Below are 27317 nucleotides of genomic sequence, written 5' to 3'. Positions count from 1 at the left end.
TAATAATTCATTAATGATTTGACATGTATTATCAACCTAAATTTAATTAAGGATAAAAAACTCTTTTTATATAGACACAGCTAATTTTTGAAAATAGAAGGTATTTATATTATCATATGTTCATTTAGCTTACAGAAATGAAACTACTTAAGTTGAGGAGGGGAGAGAGAGAGAAAGAACAAATTTAAATGGTGCAGCCAATCCAACCTTTCCCAAATAAGTAGTCTTGTGCTTCTCAATGAGAGCACCAAGGAAACTTGAATATACCCTTCTGCTTTAGTCTTGTTCCTATGGACCTCTTAACACAGGCACGTTTGCAGCATTGAGTGTGACTCTAGTGTCTAAAGAAACAGTGGGTAATTTTCATACCACGTGGTCCTAAAAACAAGCAAGAGCTTCATCTAGGGTCAGCCAAAAACCTCACAGTCCATTCTGACATTGGAGGAAGAACTGATTTTATTAAAAGACAGAGTTTCAGGCTCCTGAGGGGGCTGTGCTAAGGGAATTCCAAGCATATTTTGACACAGTATGATTTTTGCCTACTTACTCACCTCAGTAGGTAGCCCTCAAGTAAGGTGCAACTCCACTGTGATCCTTAGAGGGCCATATAAAGCATTCTGTCGTCTGGTTTAACTGTAAGGCTTAATTTAGTCCAAGATTTCAAGATTGAAAGGAGAGGATCCAAAAGGAGTAAAGGGGCACATATGTATGGTAACGGATAACAAGACTATTGGTGGTGAACACAATGCAGTCTATACAGAAACTGATATGTAATAATGTACTCCTGAAAATTACACAATGTTATAAGTCAATATGACCTCATCAAAATAATAATAAAAAAAAGAAAGGAGAGGATCTGAAACCCACAATTTTTGAATGACAAGCCATATACTCTTAGAATACATGGCCAAGTCTGAAATTTGTAAAATTAAGATAAATCAGTTGTTAGAGTTAGTATAATTGCTCTTGTTTAAATGTACCTTTATATCCTGGGCAAACCCACAGCCTATAACCCTTTTGACATTATGGTCTAAGTTCATATTTGAGGCCACTTGTAGATTACACATTTACATGATCCTTTCACATAAGGAAACCCATTGGCTTTGGTGATAAGACGTAAAGTCCAGACCTAATAATGGAATAGAAGCCATTTATGAAATCCAGGAGCCCTGATCCAGAATTAATTATAGCCTCAGGCTTATTTCAATGGATTGGGGTAAGGTAAAGTTCCGCTTTAGAAATGCGTCTAAATTCAGGTGGATATTTAGAACTCACTAAGCTGTAAGAATTTTAAATAAACTTTTATTGATCTATGTTCCAGTATGCTGACTTTCTTTCAAGTTGCAACCACCTCCAGATATCTGCTTATTAGAATTACTGATTAGTAGGATTTTGATAGGCGAAAATATTACCATTTTCAGTATATAAATTGAATGTCAGGTTTAAATGCAGAATATGAAGGTATTTATAACTCTAACAAAATCGATTTTTGTGTCTTTGGTAGACAGTATGTCCTTGCTGAAATATCAGATCCAACAAAATTATTTTAATTGAAGAAAAACTAATTGAAATGCAGTGTTGTCACACTGCCTAGCCATGATAGACAGGAAGAAGAGAATTGCTGGCATTTCTGATTGAAAGCATCAGAGAAACATTAAGCTTTAACTATATACACTCAGCAACAACGGATAAATTGCCCATGAGTCTGAAATTGGTGACCACACTAGGCCAAGTCTAGACTAAATGAGATCCTTTCTCTTCAGTGTATTCTTATTAAGTTTATTGGGCTTTCAGTGTCAGGGAGTATTAGCCAGCCGAAGTTCAGGAGGAGCCCAGAACTGAGGAAGCATTCCTCAGTTTTTAAAAAGGAATCAAAATTCCCAAAACTGATACTAGAGGGGACGCCATGGTTTGCTGTCTGAGGTGGATTAGACTGGGTGTCTGAATACCTACTGGCACAGCCAACAATTAACTTACCAATCCCGGGCAAATCAATAAAGCTCTTTGACCTTATATCTTGAAATGTGAAATACATATGTCATCTAGATATATTTGATTCTTTAAATCTGAGTAGCCCCAAGTTCAGTGGTTCTCAAACGTTAGTACAGTTAAGAATTGCCACAGGAGCTTGTTAAAATGCAGATTTCTCCGTAGCTCACCAAGGGATTCATATTCAGTAGGTCCATAGTGGAGCCCAAGGATTTAAGTTTTTAATAAACCTCATAAGGGGAGCCTGTGATCTGAGAAGAGCACAGTGGAAATGCCCACCTTGCACATATGGGCCAAGGGTACCATAAGCCTGTCGTGGTTATGACAAAGTTGTGTGGAAAGACTTATTCTTAATTTGAAATCGAGAAATATTATAGAAAAAAAGTTCTGAAGATAAAGATGTTTGTTTAAAATCTCTTAGGACTTAATGAAATAGGTCCTGATAAAAGAAAGCAAGAAGTTTTTATGTATTTAATAAATAAGTCAGAAGATTTTAGAAAGTTGTTAGCCACTTAAAATCATTAGAATATCTTTGATTTCTGAATTTTTATTAAATTACTGCTACAAAAGTAGAAATTCATTGTTCTAAAGGAACTAAGGAGCTTCTAGAAATACTATACAGCCAAGACAATTATTTCTGATGTGTAATGCTTGTAAGAGGTGGATTGTATTTTGAACATTTTTAGTGCAAGACCCTTTATAATCCTTTCAAATTTAAATAATCTTAGCATTTCTATTAATTACCTTGTCCTGAAATATATCATAAACAAAATAGTCTTTTAAGAATACAAAATTAAAGTATATTTTTTTATTCCTTTTGAACATTCCAAGCCTAGCTTTAACCAAAATGTACTAATTCTTTTTGTGTGAATTAAGTATAACAGTATAATGAGGTATGATGTTACTTTACCCATTGCCTGAAAGCATTTTGATGTATACTCTGATATAGAGAATATTTTTTTAAAGTTACGTAAGATACTAGAACAGGGTTCACCTTTAGGGAAACTGCAGTGAATTGGAATTTGGCATAAACAGAGAACATTACCATTTCATCATATTCCCTTTAGTAGAGTTTGAATTTTTACCACATGCACGTTGCCCACACTGAACTAATTAATAAACAAGCAAATAAATATTTTTAAAAGAAAGGAAGAAAATATATATGTTAAAGTATATTGGGAAAATTTGGATACTCTTTCAGAAAATTCTAACGTTAAAGAATCTTTCAGGAGTAGAAATTTAATCAATACTGAATGTATAGTCTACATTTCTTTCCTCTAGAAATATGGCATTGGATTTACTAGCCTTTTGGATATAAAATGCATGTAATTTTCTTTTTTCAAAAACAGATAATGTTGAACTGTATATTTTTGTCTCTGTCAATCTATCATCTATTTATCTATCTATCCATCTATCATCTATTTTGCGTTTTGGTCTCTATCTTCTTTTGGTCGCTAGCATCTGCCAGTCGCTAAGGATAGTTATGAATTCAGAATAGAAACCAACTTTCTTTTTTCCAAACTCTAGGCAGCAGGTGCTGGAGCCCAGTCTCCTGACCGCCAAGTCCCACCTAAAATATCAAGGCATTTGTTTGAGTGGTCTTTGAATTTCCAGTCAGTGAACGCTGTGTTTACATTCCACGTGAGCACCATTTGGCAAACTAGAGATGAAATCTGTGGAATTATTTAGCATCACATCTGTTTATAGCTGCTTTTTCAAGATTACTCAAGTGATTTTTAAGTTTTGCTTCTGTGTTAACCAGCTGTGGTATCTGCATTTTATATGGTTATAATCTAGAAAACTAAACTTCAACAAATGCAGTCTAGCAAACATGCAACGAGTATCTAAAAATGGAGCATTTTAGTGATACATTAAATATTTTATTCCCTTCGCTTGCTTGCACTAATACAATAATGAGTTCCCCTTGAAATAATTAAAAGTTAATTGTCCAAGAATGAAATTGAATTTGTTCAATTTAAAAACAGTAGGTGCTAAATTATTATGGAAAAAAATATGATCCCTAAAGGGCAGTGAAATAAAAACTTAAAAGCAAAAAACAAAGTTCATGGTTGGCCTCTGTAAAAGAAAAAATTTGGCATGAGTATTGGGAAAACCTTAGATTAATAGTTTTATATTGAAAAGACTGACATTATGATAAAAGAGAACATTTAATAAAAGTAGTTTATGCTTTAATTATTTGATTTGCTGGAAATCTAATGTCAAAATATAGAAAGACATTCAAAATACAATATGTTCATACTCAAGACAGTTCTTTCAATCCCTATATAAGAAAATGATAAAAATGTCATTGGGATAATTTCTGATTTTTTGCTTTCTGCTAAAACCTATCTCCAAGACAAGTTGAAATATGACTATTTCATATTTCTTAATATGAACATGCTACTTACGATTTTTATGAAATTCTCTAAATACCAGAGAGTTTATTTTCTGTCAAGTTCTGAGTCAGAGGTACAATCTTACCCTGCCCAGAGTTTTGAGGGAAATTTTATGATAGGAATTCTGTCATTTGTGGAGAAGTGAAGGAAATCGGTAATTCAGCAACGCACGTAACCATCTTGTTATTTCTTTAGTTCTAAGAACATCTAGGTAGTACTATTCTGAAGATGTATCTCTTTATATAACTTCAGGGCAATCTGACCAAGCTGGTATATGTTATTAGAGAAGACAAAGCAAAAGGTACTTCAGGATAAAAATAAAATTTATTGGTTGAACAAAGATCAGCATTCAAATTTTCCTTTTTTGGAGTATGATTGAAATGGATTGGCTGGTTCTGGATTAGTGAGACTCATTTTTTTTCTCCTTCCTATAGAGACACTTTTTCCTTTTTTACCTCAGCCCTAGAATTTTCCCTTCAATGACAATTCATAGTCAAGGGGGAACTATTCTCTCTATGAAACATGACTTTGGCTGCAATGATTTCTAATGATAGGCTCTCCTAAAAATACATCGATTTTATATTCTTAAAATAATGTCTTTCGACCACCAGAGAAGACCTCTGTATTGACCTATGCCCTGATCAGAATTAATCCATCCCTCCTCTGCACTCTTCTAACACACAGATTTATTTGATCCTTGCCCAGATTCTTGCTGCTGCTGCTAAATTGCATGAGCTGTGAAAGAAAGGACAGGGGGGCTGTTTTAAGTGTAAGAATATCTTACATATGGAAATACTTAAAATAATTATAGTAGCTACCTTTTATCCTCTATTTACTATGTGCCAGGTGTCACAGGAAAGCCTTCACTTCCACTAAAGTCTTTTAATTCTATTATCTCATTCAATCCTTGCAATCCATTGAGAGGTAAGTGTTAGAATCCCTCTTTCATAGATTAAGTAAATGAGACTTAAGAAGGTTGAGAAGCTTAGCCAAGGTCACGAAACTAGTAACTGGAGTGAGGATTTAAAATAAAAATATTTTGAAGGATGGTGGTTGGAGAGGAAAGTGAAAAAATAAATGCTAAGGTTGAAATTTCTCAATTAGGCTTCTATACCTAATCTTAGCACAGGTAGCTTTACCAAGTGTGAGTATATGCTGGACAAGGAATTCAAAGCAATAGATGTCCCTCAGAAAAGGGGAGGAGGCCCCTCCCTTGCCCAATAAAAGATTTCACTAGCTTATTTACACTAACCTACATTCAAAACTTATTTGAATGGTTTGTTGTAAAAGATACATATAAAGTTTCCTTTAACAATAATTCGGGTCCTATTCCTGCAAAGTACATGATTGGCAAGATAGAGTTCTCATGAAAAGAATTAAAACCATGAATTGGAAAAAGTAATAAAAATAGCACGTAGGTAGAGCTCTCATGGAAAAAAAAAGATTTGTGAATAATCTATTAAAACAGCATGCAGCAAAAATGGTACATGAATGGAGCCAGCCCGGTGGTGCAAGCAGTTAAGCACACGCGCTCCGCTGCGGTGGCCCAGGGTTCGCTGGTTCGGATCCCGGGCATGCACCGACGCACTGCTTGGCAAGCCGTGCTGTGGCAGCGTCCCATATAAAGTGGAGGAAGATGGGCGTGGATATTAGCCCAGGGCGAGTCTTCCTCAGCAAAAAAAAAAAAAAAAAAAGAGGAGGATTGGCAGATGTGAGCACAGCGCTGATCTTTCTCACAAAAATAAATAAATTAATTAATTAATTTAAAAAATGGTATATGAAGAATTTCTTATTTCGTATAGGAGAGTTAGTCCTGCATTGCTTTTTTCTGTGTCAAGGTTTCTACTCATATATCAGAACATGGAGCATAAAGGGACCTCTGTGTCGCTCTCAGACCTGTGCACTCAGTCTATGAAAAGAGAGAATAATCCTTGATGCCATATTTCAGAGGAATGAGCATAAAATACTTCAGATGCTTAAATTTTAGTATGCAAGCATAAACCTAGATTGTCTAAAATAACAAAGTGAACAAGAATACATGCATGGTAGGAGATAAATATTCAAGAGAACTTGACTAAAAAGACTTACTGAAGTTGAGCACAGAATTTGTAAATCGAAATGAGTGTGAAGTGTGAGAATCAGATCCCTCCCTTCAATGCCACATGCCCGATCCTGCTTTAGGTATCCCATTCGTTTCTCTCTCAAAGTGTAGTGGTTTGTCCCATCATTTTTGTGGTCACACTACCTAACACTATCCTGGGAATCCCTGCTACTGTCTAAGTTTTAACTGCATTTCTGTATTCAGAACCTATGACAGAGCTAGAGTTTCTAGGTTAGTTCGCTTATTCCCCATAATGGAATTCCTGTGACAGACACCACATGGCCCATAAGCCCGAAGTATATACTGTCTGATCCTTTACCGAAAAAGTTTGCCAGATAAATGGAGGATGTATAACAAATATGTTGATTAATGAAAAAAAGTAAAAGATGTATTCGCAATAAATTATTCTGGAAGAAGACATTGACTATTTGTTTATGAGGGGTTTAATGAAGTGAACAGTGACACTGGGATAAATGAGACAATTCTGAGTGTCACCCAGGAAAACAGACAGTAAATGAAAGACCAGGTCAAACTAATATAATAGTGTTTGAAAATGAATGAGAAAAGTTTTGAGGGTGTTGAACTGATGGGTCTTGTGAGCTGAAGGAGAGAATAACATGAAGATTCAGGTCTAGATATCCGTTCTACATATGCTTACATAGCTTTCGCTATAAATATTTTTCTCTCTGGGTTAAAGGGGTGTGCTCTGAAATACTAAGTCAATTTCATTAAAGCAAATCTGAAGGAAAAACTGCATATCCAAGAATGCTTCTGTTAACATAAGGTGACACTGACTATATTTTATGAAGCAGAAAATTGCTTCACACCCAAATTCTTAAAACCCTTCTTTTTTTTTGCTGCCTTTAATAAGACATAGAACATTTGTACACATGAGCTGCATAAAACTCTAATAGAATTAGCATTTAGTAATTTGATATTTTATATGCCTGACAAATCTGATGTAGAATAAAGCAAGGAAATAAGGAAGCAGAACGGTGTTTACGGCTGGAATCATTTCTTAAAGTGGAATGAATTTACTAATACATTGTTGATACTCTCCATAAGGACCTGCGCCTGATGCAATCTTAAAAACAGATCCTTTCAGGTGAGCTCACAGATTCGTAATGTAGAGAGAATAACAAAAATGTACCGTCATTAAGCGACATATGACTGGATTATATTCTCTCCTGATGTCATTGCCTGCAGGCCTAGTTTTATATTTTCTAAATTAATACAGTAATATGATTGTTTATCCTTTATACATTTGCTTGTTTGTAATTCTTCACCTACCTAGCCTTCAGAAGGGAAAGAAAGAAATTAAATAGTATATTGCTTGAAAAAAAAAAAAGAAAACAAAGCTTTATGTATGTTAAAAGCCACTACTAAAATTATACATTATTTTTATAAGCATTGATATTACAACTTAGACTTCAGAGGCAAATTGAACTGAAATATATATGTATATAGTTATATATACATATTCAAATATGCATTTTTGAAATTCTCAAATGTGCATTTTTTAAATAATAAGGAAGTCATCTTGTATAACATTTTAGCAAGCTCTAGAAGTCTTGGACGTATTTCCACCAAAATCAATTTGCTTCTACTTGGAATAATCACTCTTGAAAATTTAGAAGATGAAGCTGTGTTTACCAGGAGCTGAAGAGATGAATGAAGAAACATAGTGTTCTTTGATCACAATAGATTGATGAAATGGAACAATGACTATTTTCAAGTTTGATTGATTAATGTAAGCAAATATCGACCACCACATATGTATAAAAAGATATTCTAATTTAACCTGGATTTTAGAAAATTTATCTCACAAATAAGATATCTCTTGAAGGATATAGAAGTACATTATCAAAAAATCATTAAACAAATATCTTTTAAGAGACAGTGTTCTGCTGGTTATTATAAGATTCACTCAGGTACTATTATCTGGCATTATAATGCGTGAAATTGCATTTTCTAAGGACATCAGAGAGAAAAAGTTGCTTCTCCTCTTAGAGTGCCATGTCAAAGTTATATTATCGTATTTTAAATGAGCTCATAGTACTTGTCTGAAAGATTTAATTACATTGTAAAATATAATGATAACAAGCCTAGATAAATTAATGGAGTGAGGTTTACAAGTGATTTAACGAAATGGTTTTCAAGCTTTTTCTTCCTAAGCAGGAGAAACATTTTTGAAAAGTGAAACTGCAGATACAAAACAGATAAAATTAGATCTCCTTAGGTACAGTCTATGGTGGAGAGTTCAGAGCCAGACTCTCCCATCTCCTCCTCACCCACTATAGCAGTTGTGGAGGGCCTTTGCAAAACTAAACCCTGAACTCTGGACAGACCTTGAAAATCTGTGATTAATGCAGGTTTTCGTAGTTAAAAATGCTAACCTTCCTAATCCACCCATTCTTTCTGCAGATCATTTGCAAAGACTCAAATCCACTGTGATTAGAAGCACTTTGTCTCTTACGCAATGTGAGAGGGAGAGAGAAATAGAGAGGGGAGAAAGAGAGAGAGACATTCATTTGTTTGGGATGTTTTATCAATTACTCTTCCTGAAGAGATGGGAACAAATGTAATGGCGTCTTGTATTCCTTTATAGTCCTTTCCTAAATGTTTATGGTTCAAAACAGGAGTAAGAATAGTTCATGCTATGGTTCTCTGAGAAAGTAGAAATACCATCTTCATCCGTCTCTGTAAATCTCAACATTCCAAGTAAAATTCTGAAACTTTTTATAGTAAAAAATTAATTAGGATAAAGACCTTTCTTTGATGAGACAATTGTTTCATCAAAGGGATTTCTTGTTCCTCGCCAGAGTCCAACTTTGCTATCTTGGCAGAACAGAGGTGAGTTGATTCATGCATTATTGATGTTCCTGAGGAAGACAGACAACTTTGAAAGACCAGGAGCCATTAATCTGAGCACCATGGAATAAAAATTTATTGGCAAAAGGATAGAATTTCAGAGGCACAGCACACCTAAACCCCGAAGACTTTATGTTCCTTTTTCTGAGCCAACAACAAAGTAAAAGTCACTGCTCCTTCTGTATAATTTTACACATTTGAAAGTGCTATATTTAGGTATAACATTTGGTTTGAAGTCAAGAAATTTTCAGAAAGGTTGTCAGAAATTGGAATCCTGAAACGTCCGGTAGGTTTATTTGTGATTGAGTGTTTGCTTCAATGGCTCACAGCCATGAGGGGGAATCTTTTTCTTTTTTTTTTTCTTTCCCTGAAGACTCAACTCTCATTTCTGTTCTACCAAGATAGCAAAGTTGAATGCTTGGCAAGGAATTTTTAGATTCTGAAGAATCCATTCATCAAAAAGAGAAGATTTCTCCTCTTGGTTTTATAACCCTAACTTTTGTGGCTAAGGAAGCTGGGTCAGGACTTGGAGGATATTATATAGATTTTTAGTTACAGATCAGGTTAAAATGTTTTGTTTTAATAAGCACTTTTTGACCTGTGTTAGGTGCTACGGAGGGTAAAAAAGTATAAAATAACTTACATTTATTGAGTATCTATTATGTCAACACCAAAAGAATGCTTCATCTATATTATCTCATTTAATCCTCACCAAAACCCAGCAAAGGTAGATTTTACAATCCTCCATTTTACGGAAACTGAATTTCCAATAGTGACTTGCCATAGATCCCACCCAATAATCTCTGATAATAGCCTGCTGTGGGTCATAATCAATGGCAGAGTCAAAGCCTGAACCCAGTTTTATGTATGCAATTCTAAAGCTCATGCTCTTTCTACTAACTTAATACAACCTCAGATTTTTGCAATGGTCAAAAGGGAATAACTGTGAGGAATATTGCAGATTGGGGTAAGAATTACATAATTGACAGTTATTGAACACATGTCAACTATTACATGCTCAAACACTATCAGTAACCTCCACTTCCTTCCCTTTCTTTTTCCCATTATACCCATATTAAATGAGACAATGTTTTGTTTTGTTGTTTTTCCTGGCAGTGCCCTAGTATCATGGTGAAAATTATTAATCAAGTTATTAATTATTAATTCAGGGCTAGAGACTCCATTGCTCTTAGTGCCTGAATTTGGAGAGGGAGTCAAGTGTGGCAAGGTGGAGTTCTCTTTTCTACTGTGATGCAATGAACTGTGCTCCCAAATCCTTCAGGATGTGCTAATATGCTGCCTAGATAAAGGACTCCAAAAGGCGCACATTTAGTTAGGTGGAAAAATAGCATTATTTTTTAAATGGATTACTCACTTTATAAACATATATTCTAAAAGCTACAAAAATGATTAATTTCACTCTTAGAAATAATCACCAATAAATATAATCTTCCCTTTCTAAAATAAAAAATATGCAACATTTTATTTTTGTGTATACAATTCGAAGAAACAAAATAAAACTATCTATTTCATTGCAATCATAGTCTTCCTTCAGTTACCATACCTCAGCCTCAGGTTATCATTTATCTTCTTTGAAGAGTTACGATGTTTCTAAAGGAGCTGAAAATCTTTCATAAATAAGGAGCAATAAATTCTTAATAAATTGTTAAAACATGTTTTCAGCCTAACTCTGGCTAGTTACCAAAGCCATATTTAAGACCAATCAGTGAAAAAATATTTTCTTCATAATGTTGGGATAAGAAGTTTGATTTTAAATGTTAATAGCCTTTGGTAAACAGAAGACTTTGTATTCATCTCTAACTGCATAAATTTCATGAGATAATAAATGTCCTGTCCTTAAGCTGGGGGCTATAACCTTGATGGGAGGTTGCACTTGGGAGAAGAATAATCACCGATCACCGGGACACCTCGCTGGGAGTGCAGCTTGGGTTAAGTCTCTTTGAAGATATGAGTCAGATGGGACGGTAAAAGGGACTTCAATAAAACAGAAGGCAAGCAAACTAAGTCAGTTGGAAGTTAGAGGGAAATGATTTGAAAACGTGTTTGTGGAAAGCAAAGGGAGGGTATCAATGAAAATCTTAAGTCTTTGTTGTCGTTTGTGTTTCAGTCTCATCTAAGCCCCAATGGCTGCCCTCCTCTGGAAATCCTAGAGCTGATCATTTCTTAAACTGTCTGTACTGACAGATTGCTCAATGACAATAGGTGTCTGGCTTCATTTGGTAACATATACTAATCCTGGTGTTTTAAAAAGAGGAACACCTGCAACTCTTGTCTCTTTAGTAGCCTCCAATCTCCACTCTACTCAAAAAGTTGACCCATTTACTCTGGACATTTAACCCTAAGATGTCCTTTGGGTTATAGCTGACTTTGTCAATGTAGTAGTGAAATCATTAGCTTTTCAACTTTTCAACATCATAACAAATATTACTTTGTATCTCTAATGAAGGTTGTTATGAGTTTCAGCTGTTCAATAATTCTTCTATAATCTGCTATGGCTGCCTTGTTTTTGCCACTTAATTAAACTATAACTTGACTTCCCGTTTTACTTTGCACTCATACAAGAAGGACACAAGGCAGGAAGCAATTAATGATTTGATTGTTCTCCTAAAGCTTCACTTTCTTGGGTTCTAACTTCTCCTTCCTTTTCAAGCTGTATGGGACAATGTTGATTAGAAGTGGGGAAAGTAGCCGTTTTGTCTTGTTTCTGATCTTAGGAGGAAAGCATTCACTCTTTCATCGTTATATATGGTGTTAGCTGTAGATTATTCATAGATATCTTGTATTATTTATGAGTGTAGAATTTTAAAACTCTAATAGTTAAGAATCAAATCCAACAGAGTTAAAATAATTAAAAAATGGCCAAATAATAAATTTATTTCATGAATACAATCATGGTTTAGTTTAAAGAAATCTTTTAATGCAATTAATGGCACTAATAATGAAGATCATTTGGTTATCTTGGTAGATGGAAAAAATATTAGATAAAATCCAACATTTTTTCCTAAGTAAAATGTTAGCAGAATGAGATAGAATGATACATATTAACACAATAATAAACATTATTTCACAACAACGAAAAAAATATGCTGAACATTGAAGCCCCAGAAACATTCCCATTAACATAAGGAAGAGGCAAGGATGTGCTTACTACCATAATGTAACAGAATTCTGTAATTCTGGTTAATACACAGAGAAAAGAAACATAAATAAGAGACATGACTATTGGAAAGGAGAAGGAAAGTTATTATTTGTAAATAAAGGAACCAGTTACAAAATAACTACACAGAAATCAATAGCTTTCCATGTCAGAAATAACCATTTAGAAAATGCAATGATTAAGCTCCTTAACAATAGAAAAGTAGATAAAATAGTTACTAACAAACTTAATAATATGTAGGCTCCATATAAGGAAAACAATGAAAATTTGATGAGGCACTTGAAAGAACACCTGAATAAACATTTTAATGGATGGAAAGCTAGAATATATTAAGATGACAATTATTTCCACATCAATTCTATCAAGTTTGCAATAGCATTATTATTTGGAACATCAGAATGTCTTTATTATAAAAATTACAGAGAAGAATAAAAGAGTGAGACTACTCAAGAAACATTTAAAAATAAGATCAATGATGGAAAACTTCAACTACTAGGTATTAAATCATGATATAAAACTATAGTAATGAAATCATTATAGAAATTGTACAAGAAGGAACAAAGAAATCAATGGGAAAATTTACCATTTCAAACATAGACCTTAGCCTATGAGTTTATTGTGTGATGAAACATGCAATCCCAAAGGATGGATGAAGATCTATTATTGGACAAATGATCCTAGGACTCTTAACCATCTATTGGAGTAATATTTGTTTGTTTAGATTTGGTTCTTACTTCACATCATATACTAAAATAAATTTAGACTAGATTAGAGAATTGAAGGTGAGGAATGAAATAATGAGCTAACTAGAAGGGAGTGTTGCAAATACTTAATGCCCAAGTAGTAGAGGCCTTTTTGAGCAAAAAAGCAAAGAAAGAAATCTTGAAAGACAAGGTTGAAAAACTTCACAATCGAAAAATACAAACCACCATATGGCAAAAAAAAACTCATATTAGAATTGAAGTTACAGACAAATTATATATTTAACAGAGATGTAGTACTCTTAATTCATAAAAAGCCTATAAAAAAGAATAGCTCAATCGAATAAAATTGGGAAAATAAATGAGTATACGATTCAAATATGTGGAAATACCAATAGTCAATAAGCATTTTAAAAGTTTAACCTCACCTGTAATAGAAATAGAATAGAATAGAAATGCTAATTAAAACATGATACATCATTTTTAATCCATCCAATTTCAAAAAGGATGGTAGTGTATATTTTTTTTTTGGTGAGGAAGATGAGTCCTGAGCTAACATCTGTTGCCAATCCTCCTCTTTTTGCTGAGGAAGATTGGCCCTGGGCCAACATCCATGCCCATCTTCCTCTACTTTATATGTGGGACGCCTGCCACAGCATGGCTTCATGAGCAGTGTGTAAGTCTGTGCCCAGGATCCGAACATGCGAACCCTGGGCTGCCGAAGCAGAGTGTGCAAACTTAACCACTGTGCTACCAGGCTGGTTCCAGATAGTGTGTATTTTTATAAGGGTTAAAATGCATGGGTATTCTCATATATAGGTTGGATAAATTTTTTATAAAGCCATATAATAGAGTATCTGCTGTCATTAAAAATTAACTCTTGAGGGATATGTATGGACATGGAAAAATGGCCAGACCATAATATTAACTGTGGAAAAGCAAGTTATCACGTTATGATTCCAGTTTGATTAATACATAGGTATAAATATGCATTAAATAAAGACTGGGTGGGAACTTACAACTAACAATATCCTAGCATTGGGATAACACCTTCTTTAATTTCTGTTTTTATACTTTTCTGTAATTTTCTATTAAAATGATTATTTTATAAACCAGACAATACTATTTAAAGCATAAATATGATTAAAATTTTAAACTGTGTATTGGGGTCGTATTATTCAAATTGAGGGTTGCAATTCAGGAGAGTCATGCTATCAATTACCCAGTAGGTTGCATCCAGCACTTTGTAAATGAAGTAGAATGGAATACAAAATATCTCTAGGCTTTATGTGGATGTTTCGAAAAACAAAAAAGAAAAAAGGAACATCACAACAAATATTTAGTTTTATTATACACATACACACACACATATCCAGATATATAAATGTCTAAACACTTGATATTAACTGTATTTCTTACTATGGTTTATTTCAAAAAGTTTGAAAGACTATGTTGGAGTAATCTGTTTTTTGATAGAATTGAAGATTTCTGAAATTGCATAGTTTACATTGCTAATGCATTCACATCCACTTCATACAGGTGAAACAGCACAAAGTTGGAAGTCATTGAGGAATTCAGATTTAACTATTTCAGCCATTGCTGGTTTAAAAAAACATTAATAAGCTAATGTCCAAAGGGCTTACACTTGTGAAAGTATAGAATATATAATGCTGTGTAATGAAGGATTATTTAAGTCAATACAAGTTTGACTTTCATGAAGCCAAACTTGCATCATTTAAAATTCCCTTAGCCAGCATAATTTAATATGCACTAGCAGCACTTAAAAGTTAGATGGGGAGCAAAGATAAAAATTGAATTTTACTGTGAGATTAGTATTATAAGCAAGTCAGTCCAAGTCTTTTGAGTAAAATAGCTTTTAATGATTTCCATAAAGATGAATCCTTCATTCTCTTACCCCTTCTAAGTAGTATTTTAAGGAATTTTTTATATACACATATAAAATTAAGTACTCAAGTATCTCATAATCTGGGTAGAGTTGGCATCTCCCTGATCAAAACATGCTGAAAGTTCTGGGATATTACTAAGTACTCTGCCCTAATATGGGTTTCCTGGATAGTCCACTGTATAATTGACTTTTTGTTTTTATGCATTACAATTTCAATGAATATTTCGGTCTACTTTTATATGTCCCTCATTCCCTTAAAGCATTGACAATGCACAAATGAGGATATTTTGCCAACATCAGCAGTGGCTTTTAATCAGAATGATTTCTGAAAAGATTAGCTTATTTCCAGATAAGCCTAAATGTTGTAGTTTCAGTCCCAGCATCAAATCTTTCCTACTGTACATACCCCAAAACTGAAAACAGACTAGTCATCAGGAGATGACACTCATAGGAAGAAAGAGCTCCAACATGAAAAGCCAATTACAAAAATTGTTTTCCTTTTTGGAAATATTTTTTAGTGAAAGATAGGGGGAATCAAAACCAAAAAGTAATAGAAATATCTTTTATACCAATAATTTAGGAGGAAAGAGGAATAAGATGTGAATTATTTTTAATGAGATGAAAGAATTGGAAGGATAAAAGTCCCTGATGCTGTTATGCTTTTAAGCATATATTAGTGCTACTCTAGAATCTAGAAATCTAAAGAAAGATTAAGCCTTTATTTTATAAAACCTGCCACTCTGCAAGATGCCACATGTGTAAATGATAAGGTTCTGAATATCAGATATCAGATGACTTGACCCCAGTTTTCCATCTGACATTCATCTCCAAAGCAATGTTCCTGAATTTTGCACATAACTATTCTTGTTGGCATTGGATTATGATTCTGTGGTTCAACTAACATCAACAGCTTTTACTAAAAGAAAACATACTCCATAGCCTTGCGTATTATAATGATGTAAAATTTCATAATTAATCCTACAGTATTGTCTCTGTAATAGGTTACTGTGTACTTAGATTCACCCATCATTCTCAGAGCCCTATGTAATGAATGGTTCAAGCATGAAAATTCTGAAAAACTTTAAGCTCAAGTTTCTTGATTTTAGGAGAAATGTTTTTAGACGCGAAATCATCCATTTTATGCCTGAAGCCTATTAGGAACAGCAAGCATGCCCCATATGGGAAATGAGATATGATTTTTTACTAATTTTTTTATTGACAATAATGATGGTTATAATCAACATGTAAATTTTATGACCTACCTTTCCAATTAAAATTTTTCAGTATTTCAAAACAAAATTATTTTTCCATATCTTACAGCTCCATACTACATATTACCAATCTATCTTGTGATAAAATATGTTATTAGTTATAATCACAGCTGTTTATCATTATACTTGTTTCTCATCTAAAATACTTCTGCTTCTTTTTAAATCATCTTTCCATTTCTTTGTTGCTGGAGGATCATTTTTCACACTTTTGCAGACTATGGCAAGAAAATTTACTAAATGTACAATTGATTTTTCCATTAATATAGCCCACTCTGATAAATATACCTAAGGCTATAAGAACCATTTAAATCATTAGACACCTTGATAAGGTATTTATCCTAAAGTCTTCAGAATTTTACAGATCTTAATTTTCAGATAATAATCTAGAACAGAAGTCAGCAAACTACAGCAAGTGGGCCAAATTTGACCCACTTCCTGTTTTTGTAAATAAAGTTTTATTGGAACACAGCCACAGCCATTTCTTTATGCATTTGTCTGTGGCTGCTTTTGAGCTACAATGGCAGAGGTGGTAGTTAGGAGAGAAACTGTCTAGCCTGCAAAGCCTAAAATATTTACTATCTGATCCTTTACAGAAAACACTTGCTGACTCTTGATCTAGAAACTGATCTAGAAAATTCCTAACTAGGTCTTAAGATTCTGTGAAGTTTCTTTCTAAGTTCTCTCTTGTAGATGTTTCATCTCACTGATAAAATGACACGTGTTCAGTTGTGCAGTAAGACATGCGTTTCATTGTTAATCATTATGTACTGCTTATGTATATATTTTAACATTTACTCTATTTCCTTCACCTGAATATACTACGCTTTCAAAATAAGTCGTATTTCTGAAACCCTTTCTACAAAACTGAGATAAGATAGAGATTTGATGAGATCTACACTTTAATCTCTTAATTGAATAGATGCTGCAAGCTAGGAGAATATTGTTTGTTTTCTAGGCTGCTTTATTTAATGAGGTTCACTTAACATGGTTCCTGGGGGCTTTGAAATCAACATCCCATTGAAATTGAGTGGAGAATAGTACAATTAATTTGAAGTATAACTCTCCATCAATTTGTTTTGGAATTAGGTAATAGTGAGAAGAATGGAATAACTTGAAAATAAAAACATTAGAAACCTACTGCGGTTAGGAGCTCAGACTTTATCGAAATCAACTTTTGAGGAATATTTACAAAACCACATAATCTCTGTCTGTTTATAAATATTGAATTAAGATTTGGGTCATGTTTGAGAACAACTTGGATTTTCTCTCATAAGATTCTATAATGCTAATTCCCAAAGATGATGATAAAGGACTTTAGGTATAAAACACATTTCACATTAATATGGTACACAGAATTAATTCCTAAACATTTTCCAAAATATTGTCAATAAAATGAAAATCTCACTTATTCATTTTCAACAATTGTAAACCTTGCTACATGCATACTACAAAGACATTACTTAGGTTTTAAAAACAGCTGATATTTGCTAACTGTTGACTATGTACCAAACACTCTACTTTTAATTATTATATAACCTCCCTTACTACATTTTACAGATGAGGAAACAAACTTAGATAGAAAAAATAACTTGCCTAAGGTCACTTATCTGTTTTTGTGCCCAAGCCAAAATTCTAACTCAAGCGGTTTGACTTGAGGACCTCCCTTTGAACCATGCTCTCCCCAAAGTCTTGTGAGTAGAATAAGCTCAAAAGCAACCAATTGTGGTATAATAATAGACTCTAGCACTTAATATTGGGGGGCACTGAGAAAGGGTTGCTACCTCTTCTGGGTGGGAGGAGGAGGAGATGCTTCTTGGAGGAGATTAAGCCTTGAGTTGAATTGAGTTTGCTAATTAGAGACAAGGAAGGTATTCCAGACATAAGTAATAGCATGTTCAAAGGCAGAGACATGAAACAGCACAGCACTTTCAAGGAGGGGCACCAACAGGCATGAGAACAGGTTTAGACGATGTGTGGGAGGAATGGGAAGGGGCCTGCCATGTTGATATATCACACAGGAAGTTAGTAGTTTTGAGATTTCAGTGTGGTAAGAATCACCCGGGGTGCTTGTTTACAATGAAAAGTGCTGGACTCAAATTGGCAGAGAATCTTATTCACCTAGACTCAGGAATTTGCATTTCAACAGGAATACTAGGTGATTCCAGTGGAAAGCCTGTTTGCAAGCATTGTTAAAAATGTCTGGAAATCAATATGCTGGAGTATTACATGGTTAACGTCATTGTGTTTTAGAAAAAACAACACAGGAGCTCAGTGCAAAGAGGAAGGTGTTCTCAAGAGTGATATTTGGGGGCCTGGGCCAGCCCAGTGGTGCAGCGGTTAAGTGCGCATGCTCCTCTTTGCCAGCTGGGGTTCACAGGTTCGGATCCTGGGCGTGCACCAATGTACTGCTTGTCAAGCCGTGCTATGGCGGTGTCCCATATAAAGTAGAGGAAGATGGGCACAGATGTTAGCCCAGGGCCAATCTTCCTCAGCCAAAAAAAAAGAGGAGGATTGGCATCAGATGTTAGCTCAGGGCTAAACTTCCTCACAAAAAAAAAAAAAAAAAGGTGATATTTAGTTTATTTAGAATTCAGAAATAATATAAAGGTGTTTTTTGTTAATGATTTATAACACACACACACACTTTTGTTTATAATTGCTTTAGATACTATTTAGATTACTAGGTTATACAAAAATACTAAAAAGGCAGCATCCAGTTGTGTTGATTTTTTAAGGCACTGTAAGTTACAAAAATGCATGAGCTTTTCAAACCAAATCTTATTTGTATTTTGCCACTTTCAATCCTTCCCACCCCAACAATTAGTAAACTGCAGATCAATTAATAGAAAATGAATTGTGAATAAATGAACGAAATATCTAATTGAATCACATATTTTCAGTAAAACCTAATTTCACACAATATAACTGGGGGATTACTTAATAAATCAAGCAAAATGCAGTGTTCCGTACTTTTCCTTGGGATTAATTTAACAATTTAAAGGACTAATTACTTAGGATAAATTTCAGTTGACCCATAAATTTAAGATATGGTACTATATTATTATAATATATGGTAAAAGTTATTGTTTCCCACTGGCTTTAAATACATCTGGAATTGAGTAAGTAAAGACAAACTGCATTTTAAAAATTGTTTGTTCCATTTATTTACTTGTGGTTAGGTGGCTACCAAAATATATTTTCCGTAGAAAATCGATATATCCCCATTACAAAAAAGAATGCCAGTATATTTTTCAGTATTTAAACAACCTTGAAAAGAAAAAAGGAAAAGAGGGAACAACCACCTAATTCATGTGGAATTAAACAGACTCCAAACATTGGAATCTCTTTGGGTAACCAGAGATGTCCTTGACCAACTGGGGATTCTCAAACTTAGATACAAGATCACACACTGATGTTTATTCCACACTTAAGCTTATTCAACATAGATTGGAGGCATAAAATAGCTGAGCTGTAATGGATCATGTCCAGGCAGAATGATAGATATGGTCTTTTTTGTTGACAGTAGAGTTGTTTTCACATTCCACTTGAATTAAATTATGTTCATTCATGCCATGGTACATAATCTCTGGCAAGCATTCTTAGAAAAAGTCATCATGTGGACTAAGTGAAGAAAAGTTGCAAAGTAGCACTATATGAAAATATAAGACAGAAGTTGTGTGACTTTCGTTTATTTTGAAAAATGTGTAAATATCTGTGTTAATATTTATTGATATGGATTCATATATATTATATATAAATATATACCTAAATATTAAAATTCAGGGGCAATGTAAATCCTTAATTTTAATAGACTATCAAAAATATTTTAAATTTCGAATATGAAAAAGAAATTATGTGTCAGATATACTAGGTATGATCATATGTGACACTGGCCCTAACGTCAAAATGTTCACAATCAAGTTTGGTAAATAAGACATAAGCACATGAAAGTTTATATGTATAAAAAAAATTAAATAGTAAAGTAAGATGTGATCACAGCAACCACAAAGCTTTGTCAGAATGGGCTCTTCTGCGTAGTAATTCTGGGATCTTGAAAAATGAGTGGACTGTAGCTTAATAGATAGAGAGGGCAGAAAATTATTCCAGTCAAGGAAGAGAGTGGGAGTGAACAAAATCTTGCTAACCCAGGGCTTGCTGAATTAAACCTTTTAGATATGACCTAATCATAGTGTTGGTAGGTTGTGCAAGAACACACTCAGGTTCACTGATTCGCTAGAAGAACTCACAGAACTCAGAAAAGCTGTCATAATCAAGGTTGGCATTTATTACAGCAAAAGAATACAGATTAAAATCAGCAAAGGTGAAAGGCACATAGGGCAGAGTCCAGGAGAGACCAGACACGAGCTTCCAGTTGTGTTTTCCCTGCGGAGTTGTACACACAGAACTTAAGTCCCCCAGCAACAATTTGTGAAAACACAAGCCAAGTGTTGCCAACCGAGAAAGCTCACCCAAGCCTTGCTGTCCAGGGTTTTTATTGAGGGTCGGTCATGTAGGTATGAAATGCCCCGTGACTGACCTTATCTCTAGACTCCAGCCCCTGCAAGAGGTCAAACTGATACAGCATGGCCCAGGGCTCCAGGTGAATAAAAACAGACATTCACCATAAATCATACTGTTAGCGTAAACTATCTTGCATAGCCCAAGACCAAAGATATAGAAAGACACCCTTATCAGGCAGGATATTCCAACGTCTTAGAGGTCATCTCCCAGGAACCGGACAAGGGCCAGTTCTTTCTTTGGAATGTGAGGGTTCGAACACCCCAAACCTGCTGAGTTAACACTTTACTGCACAATAAAGTAAAGTGCAACTACGGGTCTTCAATTAAAAAAAGAATAATAAGAAAAACAAATAAAAAGATCTAAAATCCTGAAAAATGATACCTGCAGAAAATTTGTTTGTATCCATTTGTTTTGATGAGGAGAAAGGAAACCAACTTCATAGAATAGCGATTGGACTTACCTTTGCATGAGGATTCAGGTGTTCTGCACAGGGTAGTGGGCCTCAGTGGACTGATTTGTTGCCAGGTGTGATTCTAATAGCATGAGTACCTAAGGAGTGGGTCGTTACTCAGAACACAGTCAATGCTTCACTGCTGCTCCAATGAACAGTTCTACAGAGGAAAGTTTGTGTTGTGCTAAACTGAAAATACGAGAATTAACTACTTACTGATCTTTTTCTTTTAATTTCTGCCCCTCCACTCTCCACCCCATACTTTCTTTTCTGAACTGCAATGTGGTCTTCTCTGAAGATGTTCCAGTGGATTTGATCGCCATCGGCAGGACTGGGTGGACAGTGGATGCCCTGAAGAGGTATGTATGTGATTTTATGACAAGATTCCTGGGACCAAGCTGTCATATATAGTTGCTACAACTTAATGAAAATGGTATTTAATTTAGCAAGAATAGCCATCAGTTACTGAGCCCTTAAAATGTGCCAGACATTGGGTTTAACTCTACAAATACTATCTCAGTTTGTTCTCATACCCATCCTATGAGGTGGGAGCTGTTGTTGCCTCCATATTATCAAGAGAAGAGGGAAGGGAGAGGGGAGATGGTGGGGAGGGGGGTGCAGTGAGGGTATCCGGAGTTAGGTATGTGACTAGTGAATAGTAGTAGAACTAGGATTTGAATTTCTATGAGCAAAGGGCAATTCTCTTAAACACTTGCTGCTTTTCTAAGATCTAGAAGCCATTGTTCATCTTTTTCGCTCAAAGAACAAAACCAATGGTATGGAGGAAAAGATTGATTACTGCAAACCGGCGTGATATAAGAAGTTAAAAATGGTTTAACACGGAAACAGTAACTCCCAGGCAAACGTTATAGAGACAATGATGCAATAAAGTGATTCACCCGAGTGTATACAATTGCAGAAGCAATTTTAACCTGTTTCAAATTTTCTAGTGAGTTGCATTTACACTGTCATTTCGAGGTCACATAAAGATATCCTATTAGGTTCACAAAGAAAAGTATTTGTTTCTTCTCCCTTTGTTAAGTTTTAGGGTATGAATTTTGAATAAAAGCCATGCACAATTATGCAAGTTATCTCATTCAGTAAAGCAAATCATGCCAAAGTGCTGTTTTGAAAACTATTAGGAGATCAATGGTTGCTAGAGCCTTTTTTTTAAATTAAGTTTTTATTTATGATATCTCATAAATTTCTTGAGAAATACATCTTTGAGAATATTCTTGAACTTTAAGTACAGTATTGCCAATGCAGCTTTAATCAACTTTTTGACATTCATTTGGGGAATTACAGTGATATATACTAATCCATCTATTTCATTTCACTTCCTTAACAACATAATTTAGAAAGAAAATATAGTGATGAAGCCATAGTTGTGTTTTCAGGTTGATGTTTTTTTCATGTAATCACAGTTACCTCAGTAAAAAAAATGATGAAATTGAATATCTATATGTATGTAAAGATCAAGGGTGTACTTCAGACATTTAATTTTCTTGCTTCAGTGTGTGCCTACCATGAACCCTAGGAGACAGAGAAGAATCCATCATATTTTAAGCCCTCCTAAATATATTGGTGGAGAATTTACCATGTTCTGTGGCCTGTGCTCAGTGCTAAAATTACAAAGATAAAAAAAAATCACCCCTTGTTCCCAAGGCGCTCAGAGTCTAGTACATTCTTTAATGTTCAATGTTTCCTCTTTCTTCTGTAATTAAATTATCAACATTTCTAGCCTTATGGTGAGCAATTTTATCCTTCTTTTACAGGTAAGTAAACAAGGTCACCAATTCTGGTCCATTTTCTGTGCCTAAAACTAGAGTTAAATTTTCTTTCTGATCCTGTGAGATGAATTCATTCAATAAGTGCATTCCTAATATGAGCATTTTCCATGTACTGTTCTAAGCACTGATCATGTAAAAGTGTAAGAAGTGTGTCCAGCAGGATAGATAGACCACTGAACAAAGGACTGCACTTAGAGAATGACAGGGACAAAGACAGTAACTACAAGTATGTGGTCTTGTTAAGTAGGATAAGGGAAGGTTTGCTTGAGGAGGTGATATTTAAGATGATGCTGGAAGGGCGACTGAGGCTAAGAAGAGGAGTGGTGAGAGATGAGATTGGTGAGGTAAACAGGGCCCTAAATGTGACAAATTGAAGGAGTTTAGGCAAGAGAAATATGGAGATTCCTCAAAAAATTAAAAATAGAACCACCATATGATCCAGCAATTCCACTTCTGGGTATTTATCCAAAGAAAATGAAAACACTAACTGAAAAAGATATATGCACTCCCATGTTCATTGCAGCATTATTCACAACAGCTATGGTATGGAAACAACCTACGTGTCCATAGATGGATGAGTGGATACAGAAAATGTGGTCCATATATACAATAGAATATTATTCAGCCATAAAAAAGAAGGAAGTCTTTCCATTTGTGACAACATGGGTGGACCTTGAGGGCATTATGCTAAGTGAAATAAGTCAGACAGAGATAGAAAAATACTGTGTGATCTCACATGTGGAAATCTAAAAAAAAAAACACCAAAAAAAATGAGTTCATAGATTCAGAGAACAGATTGTTGGTTGCCAGAGGCAGGGGTCAGGGGGCAAAATGAGTGAAGATAATAAAAAGGTACAAACTTTCAGTTATAAAATAAATGTCAGAGGATATGTACAGCATGGAGACTATAGTTAATAATACTGTATTGCATACTTGAAAGTTGCTAAGAGAGTAGATCCTAAAAGTTCTCATTACAAGAAAAAAAATTTTTGTAACTGTGTGTAGTGATGGATGTTAACTAGACTTTTTTTGGTGATCATTTTGCAATATATACAAATATGGAATCATTATGTCATACACCTTAAACTAATCAACTAATTCTTCCAACCATGAGCACAGAATATCTTTCCTTCTATATTTACTTTGTTGAGAGTTTTTATCATAAACGGATGTTGAATTTTGTCAAATGCTTTTTCGTCATCTATTGAGATGATCATATGATTTTTATCTTTCATTCTGTAATGTGGTGTATCACATTGATTGATTTGCGAATGTTGAACCATCTTTGCATCCCTGGAAAAAAATCCCATGGTGTGTGATCCTTTTCAAGTATTGTGAAATTTGATTTGCAATATTTTGTTGAGGATTTTTGCATCTATGTTCATCAGGGATATTAGACTATAATTTTCTTTTTTGTGGTGTTCTTGTCTGGTTTTGATATCAAGTTAATGCTGGCCTCGTGAAATGAGTTTGGATGTTTCCTCCTGTTCTATTTTTTGGAAGAGTTTGAGAAGGATTGGCATTAATTCTTTGAATGTTTGGTAGAATTCACCAGTGAAGTTGTCTGGTTCTGGATTTTTGTTTGTTGGGAAGTTTTTAACTACTGATTCAATCTCCTTACTAGTAATGGATATATTCAGATTTTGTATTTCTTCATGATTCAGTCTTAGAAGGTTATGTTTCTAGCAATTTATCGATTACTTCTAGATTGTCCTCTTCTAAATGTTTTAAAGCTTTGTCTTTCATATTAAGGTCTGTATCCCATTTGCAGTTGGTTTCTATGTGTGATAAAAGATAGTAATCCAGTTTGGGGGAGTTTTCCTCCTTATGGATAATTTCGCCGTTTATTGAATAATCCTTCCTTTTGGCAATTTCCTGCAATGTCGGCTCTCTCTTATGTAGTTTCCATATAGACAGGGAGTTGGTTTCTGGGCTCTCCTCTTCTAATGTTCAGTTTGTCAATAGCTTAACCAATGTCACACTGGCTTAATTAGTATAGTTTAGAAGAAATCTTGCTATCTATAGGAGAAGTTTCCTTACTTTTTCTTCTTGAAAAGTGTTTTGACTATTTGGGTGCTTTTATTCTTCATATAAATTTTAGACTCGACTAAATCAGATCTGTAATCAATCAATCAATCTTGTTAATATTTTTATTGGAATTAGATTGAATTGTGAATTATTTTGCATTTCCAAATTATGGAACTTCTTAAAATTTATCTTTTTGTTATTGACTTCTAACATAATTGAATTGTTGTCAGAGAGCATATTCTATATGATACTGATTCTTTAAAACTGGTTGAAACTTTTTTATGGAATGGTACATGAACAGTTTGCACAAATGATCTGCATGTGCTCAAGAAGAAAGTGTGTTTTCTAATTGATTTGGTGTCAAGTTTGATAAATGTACTATTCAATCAAACTTTCTCCATTCTCTTTATTTTCACCTTCTGAGCCGTTTGCAGATAGGTTTGACCTTCTCATCACTTCTTTGTGTCTTTTAACCTCTCTTTTGTATTATCTATCTTCTTTTTCTTTGTGCTACATCCTGGGGTATTTCTTTAAATCTATTTGCCAGTTTGTTAATTCTTCCTTCATCTTGTTTAATCTGCTATTTAACCTATCCATCGAGGTAGTAATTTCAACAAATATGTTTTTCATGTCTAAAATTTAAATTTGACACAAAATTAAAATTAAATTAAATTAATTAAATCTGTTAATTGATTAAATTAAATTTAATCTGCCAAGTCGTTTCTATAGTCTATGCTACTAGTTCATTTTTAAATTTTACTTTTCATGTCTTTAAATATTTCATACATAATTTCTGTATATCCCATATTGGGTGATCCCAATATCTGAAGTTTCTGGTAGTCTAAATATGTTGTTCATTGTCTTTGCTGACTTCGTCAGAGTGCTCTTTCTTTCTGTGTTTCTTTCTGTACCCTTTAATTAGAAGTGCGTATTTCTCTGATCTTATTCCGTGGGAATCCCTAGGACCTTAATAGGTGATGCTTTCCACCCAAGAGCGTTTGATATGGTATCCCCCAAAACCCTGCCTTAATATGGGGAGTGGAAGTTTAGATTCATCTCCTCCATCTACTGCTGGCACAAGGCTTGATCTCCTCAGAACAATATTGATTTTTGACATTTTTCCCCTTAGAACAAACTCTGATTTTTTTACTTGGCTTAATGTGTACTGCTCCTACTCTCTTCATAGCACACAGCTTTTGCTTTGTTTTGTTTTGTAGAGGAGACAAAAGAAAGGCACCTTTGGAGATTTTCTTTACATCCTGAAAATCCTAGTAATGCTTTCAAATTTGTGTTAGATCCAGAATCTACTTGGATTGTAGCAGGAGGACCATTTACAGTCTTCAGTGTGCCTTTACTACCATAAGCAAAACAAGTCCAGGATTTTCCCCTTAAACGTTAGAGTGTTTGATGCTACTATTTTTTGAGAATAGAAACATGGGAGGAGAATAATATGTGGCAAGTTTCATTTTAGACTTATTGAATTTGAGATGTCTGTGATATCCATACGAAAAATTCAAATAGATGAATATATGGGCCTAAAATTCAAGAAAGAAATGAAGACTGGAGATACAGATTTATGAATAATCAACATAACAATGGTAATTGAAATCATAAGTGTGGTGGAAACTGCTAATGAGAACACATACAGCAAAAAGATGGGTCAAGAAAGATCCATAAGGCCTACCAGCACTTAAAGGATAGCCAGATATACAAGGAAATAAAGAAGGAGTTGTTAGAGAGGTATCAGAAAATTGATGAGAGTGTGTCACAGAACCCAAGATTAGAAAGTGGACAACTGTGCCAAATGCTGATGAGATACTAAGAGCTTACCATGGAAGATTAGTAAATAAGGAGATATTTAGAAACACTGATATGAGAAATTTCAAAAAGTTGGATTGGGTAAAAACAAGATTGCCATAAGTGAGGATGTGGGAGTCTGAGAAGACCAAGGCAGACCACCCTCTCTGGGGGTATGACTGAAGGGAAGGGGAGTAGGATAATGTCAGGATGCGTTGTGGAGAAGACAGATGACTGAGTTTTTAAAGTAAGATTGGACATGCTTGAGTATGTTTACTTGCTGATGGCAACAAGGAAGTGGAAAATTAGAGATTGAA

At 34.4% G+C, this 27317-nt stretch overlaps 1 protein-coding gene across 1 annotated transcript in view; it reads left to right on the top strand.

Annotated features, from left to right (window-relative positions):
- PLXDC2 (plexin domain containing 2) overlaps positions 1 to 27317 on the top strand; it is a 430861-nt gene that overhangs the window by 325225 nt on the left and 78319 nt on the right. Inside the window, exon 10 of the mRNA XM_004425310.3 lies at positions 21684 to 21744. Within this exon, the coding sequence (XP_004425367.1) occupies positions 21684 to 21744 (61 nt within the window). The remainder of the gene's footprint in view (positions 1 to 21683; positions 21745 to 27317) is intronic.

This window comes from Ceratotherium simum, chromosome 32 (genome assembly GCF_057802395.1).
Source record: "Ceratotherium simum simum isolate JZ-2026a chromosome 32, ASM5780239v1, whole genome shotgun sequence".
Classification (NCBI taxonomy): Eukaryota; Metazoa; Chordata; class Mammalia; order Perissodactyla; family Rhinocerotidae; genus Ceratotherium; species Ceratotherium simum.
Note: the sequence above shows the minus strand (reverse complement) of the source record. Positions and strands in the feature narration are given on the sequence as shown.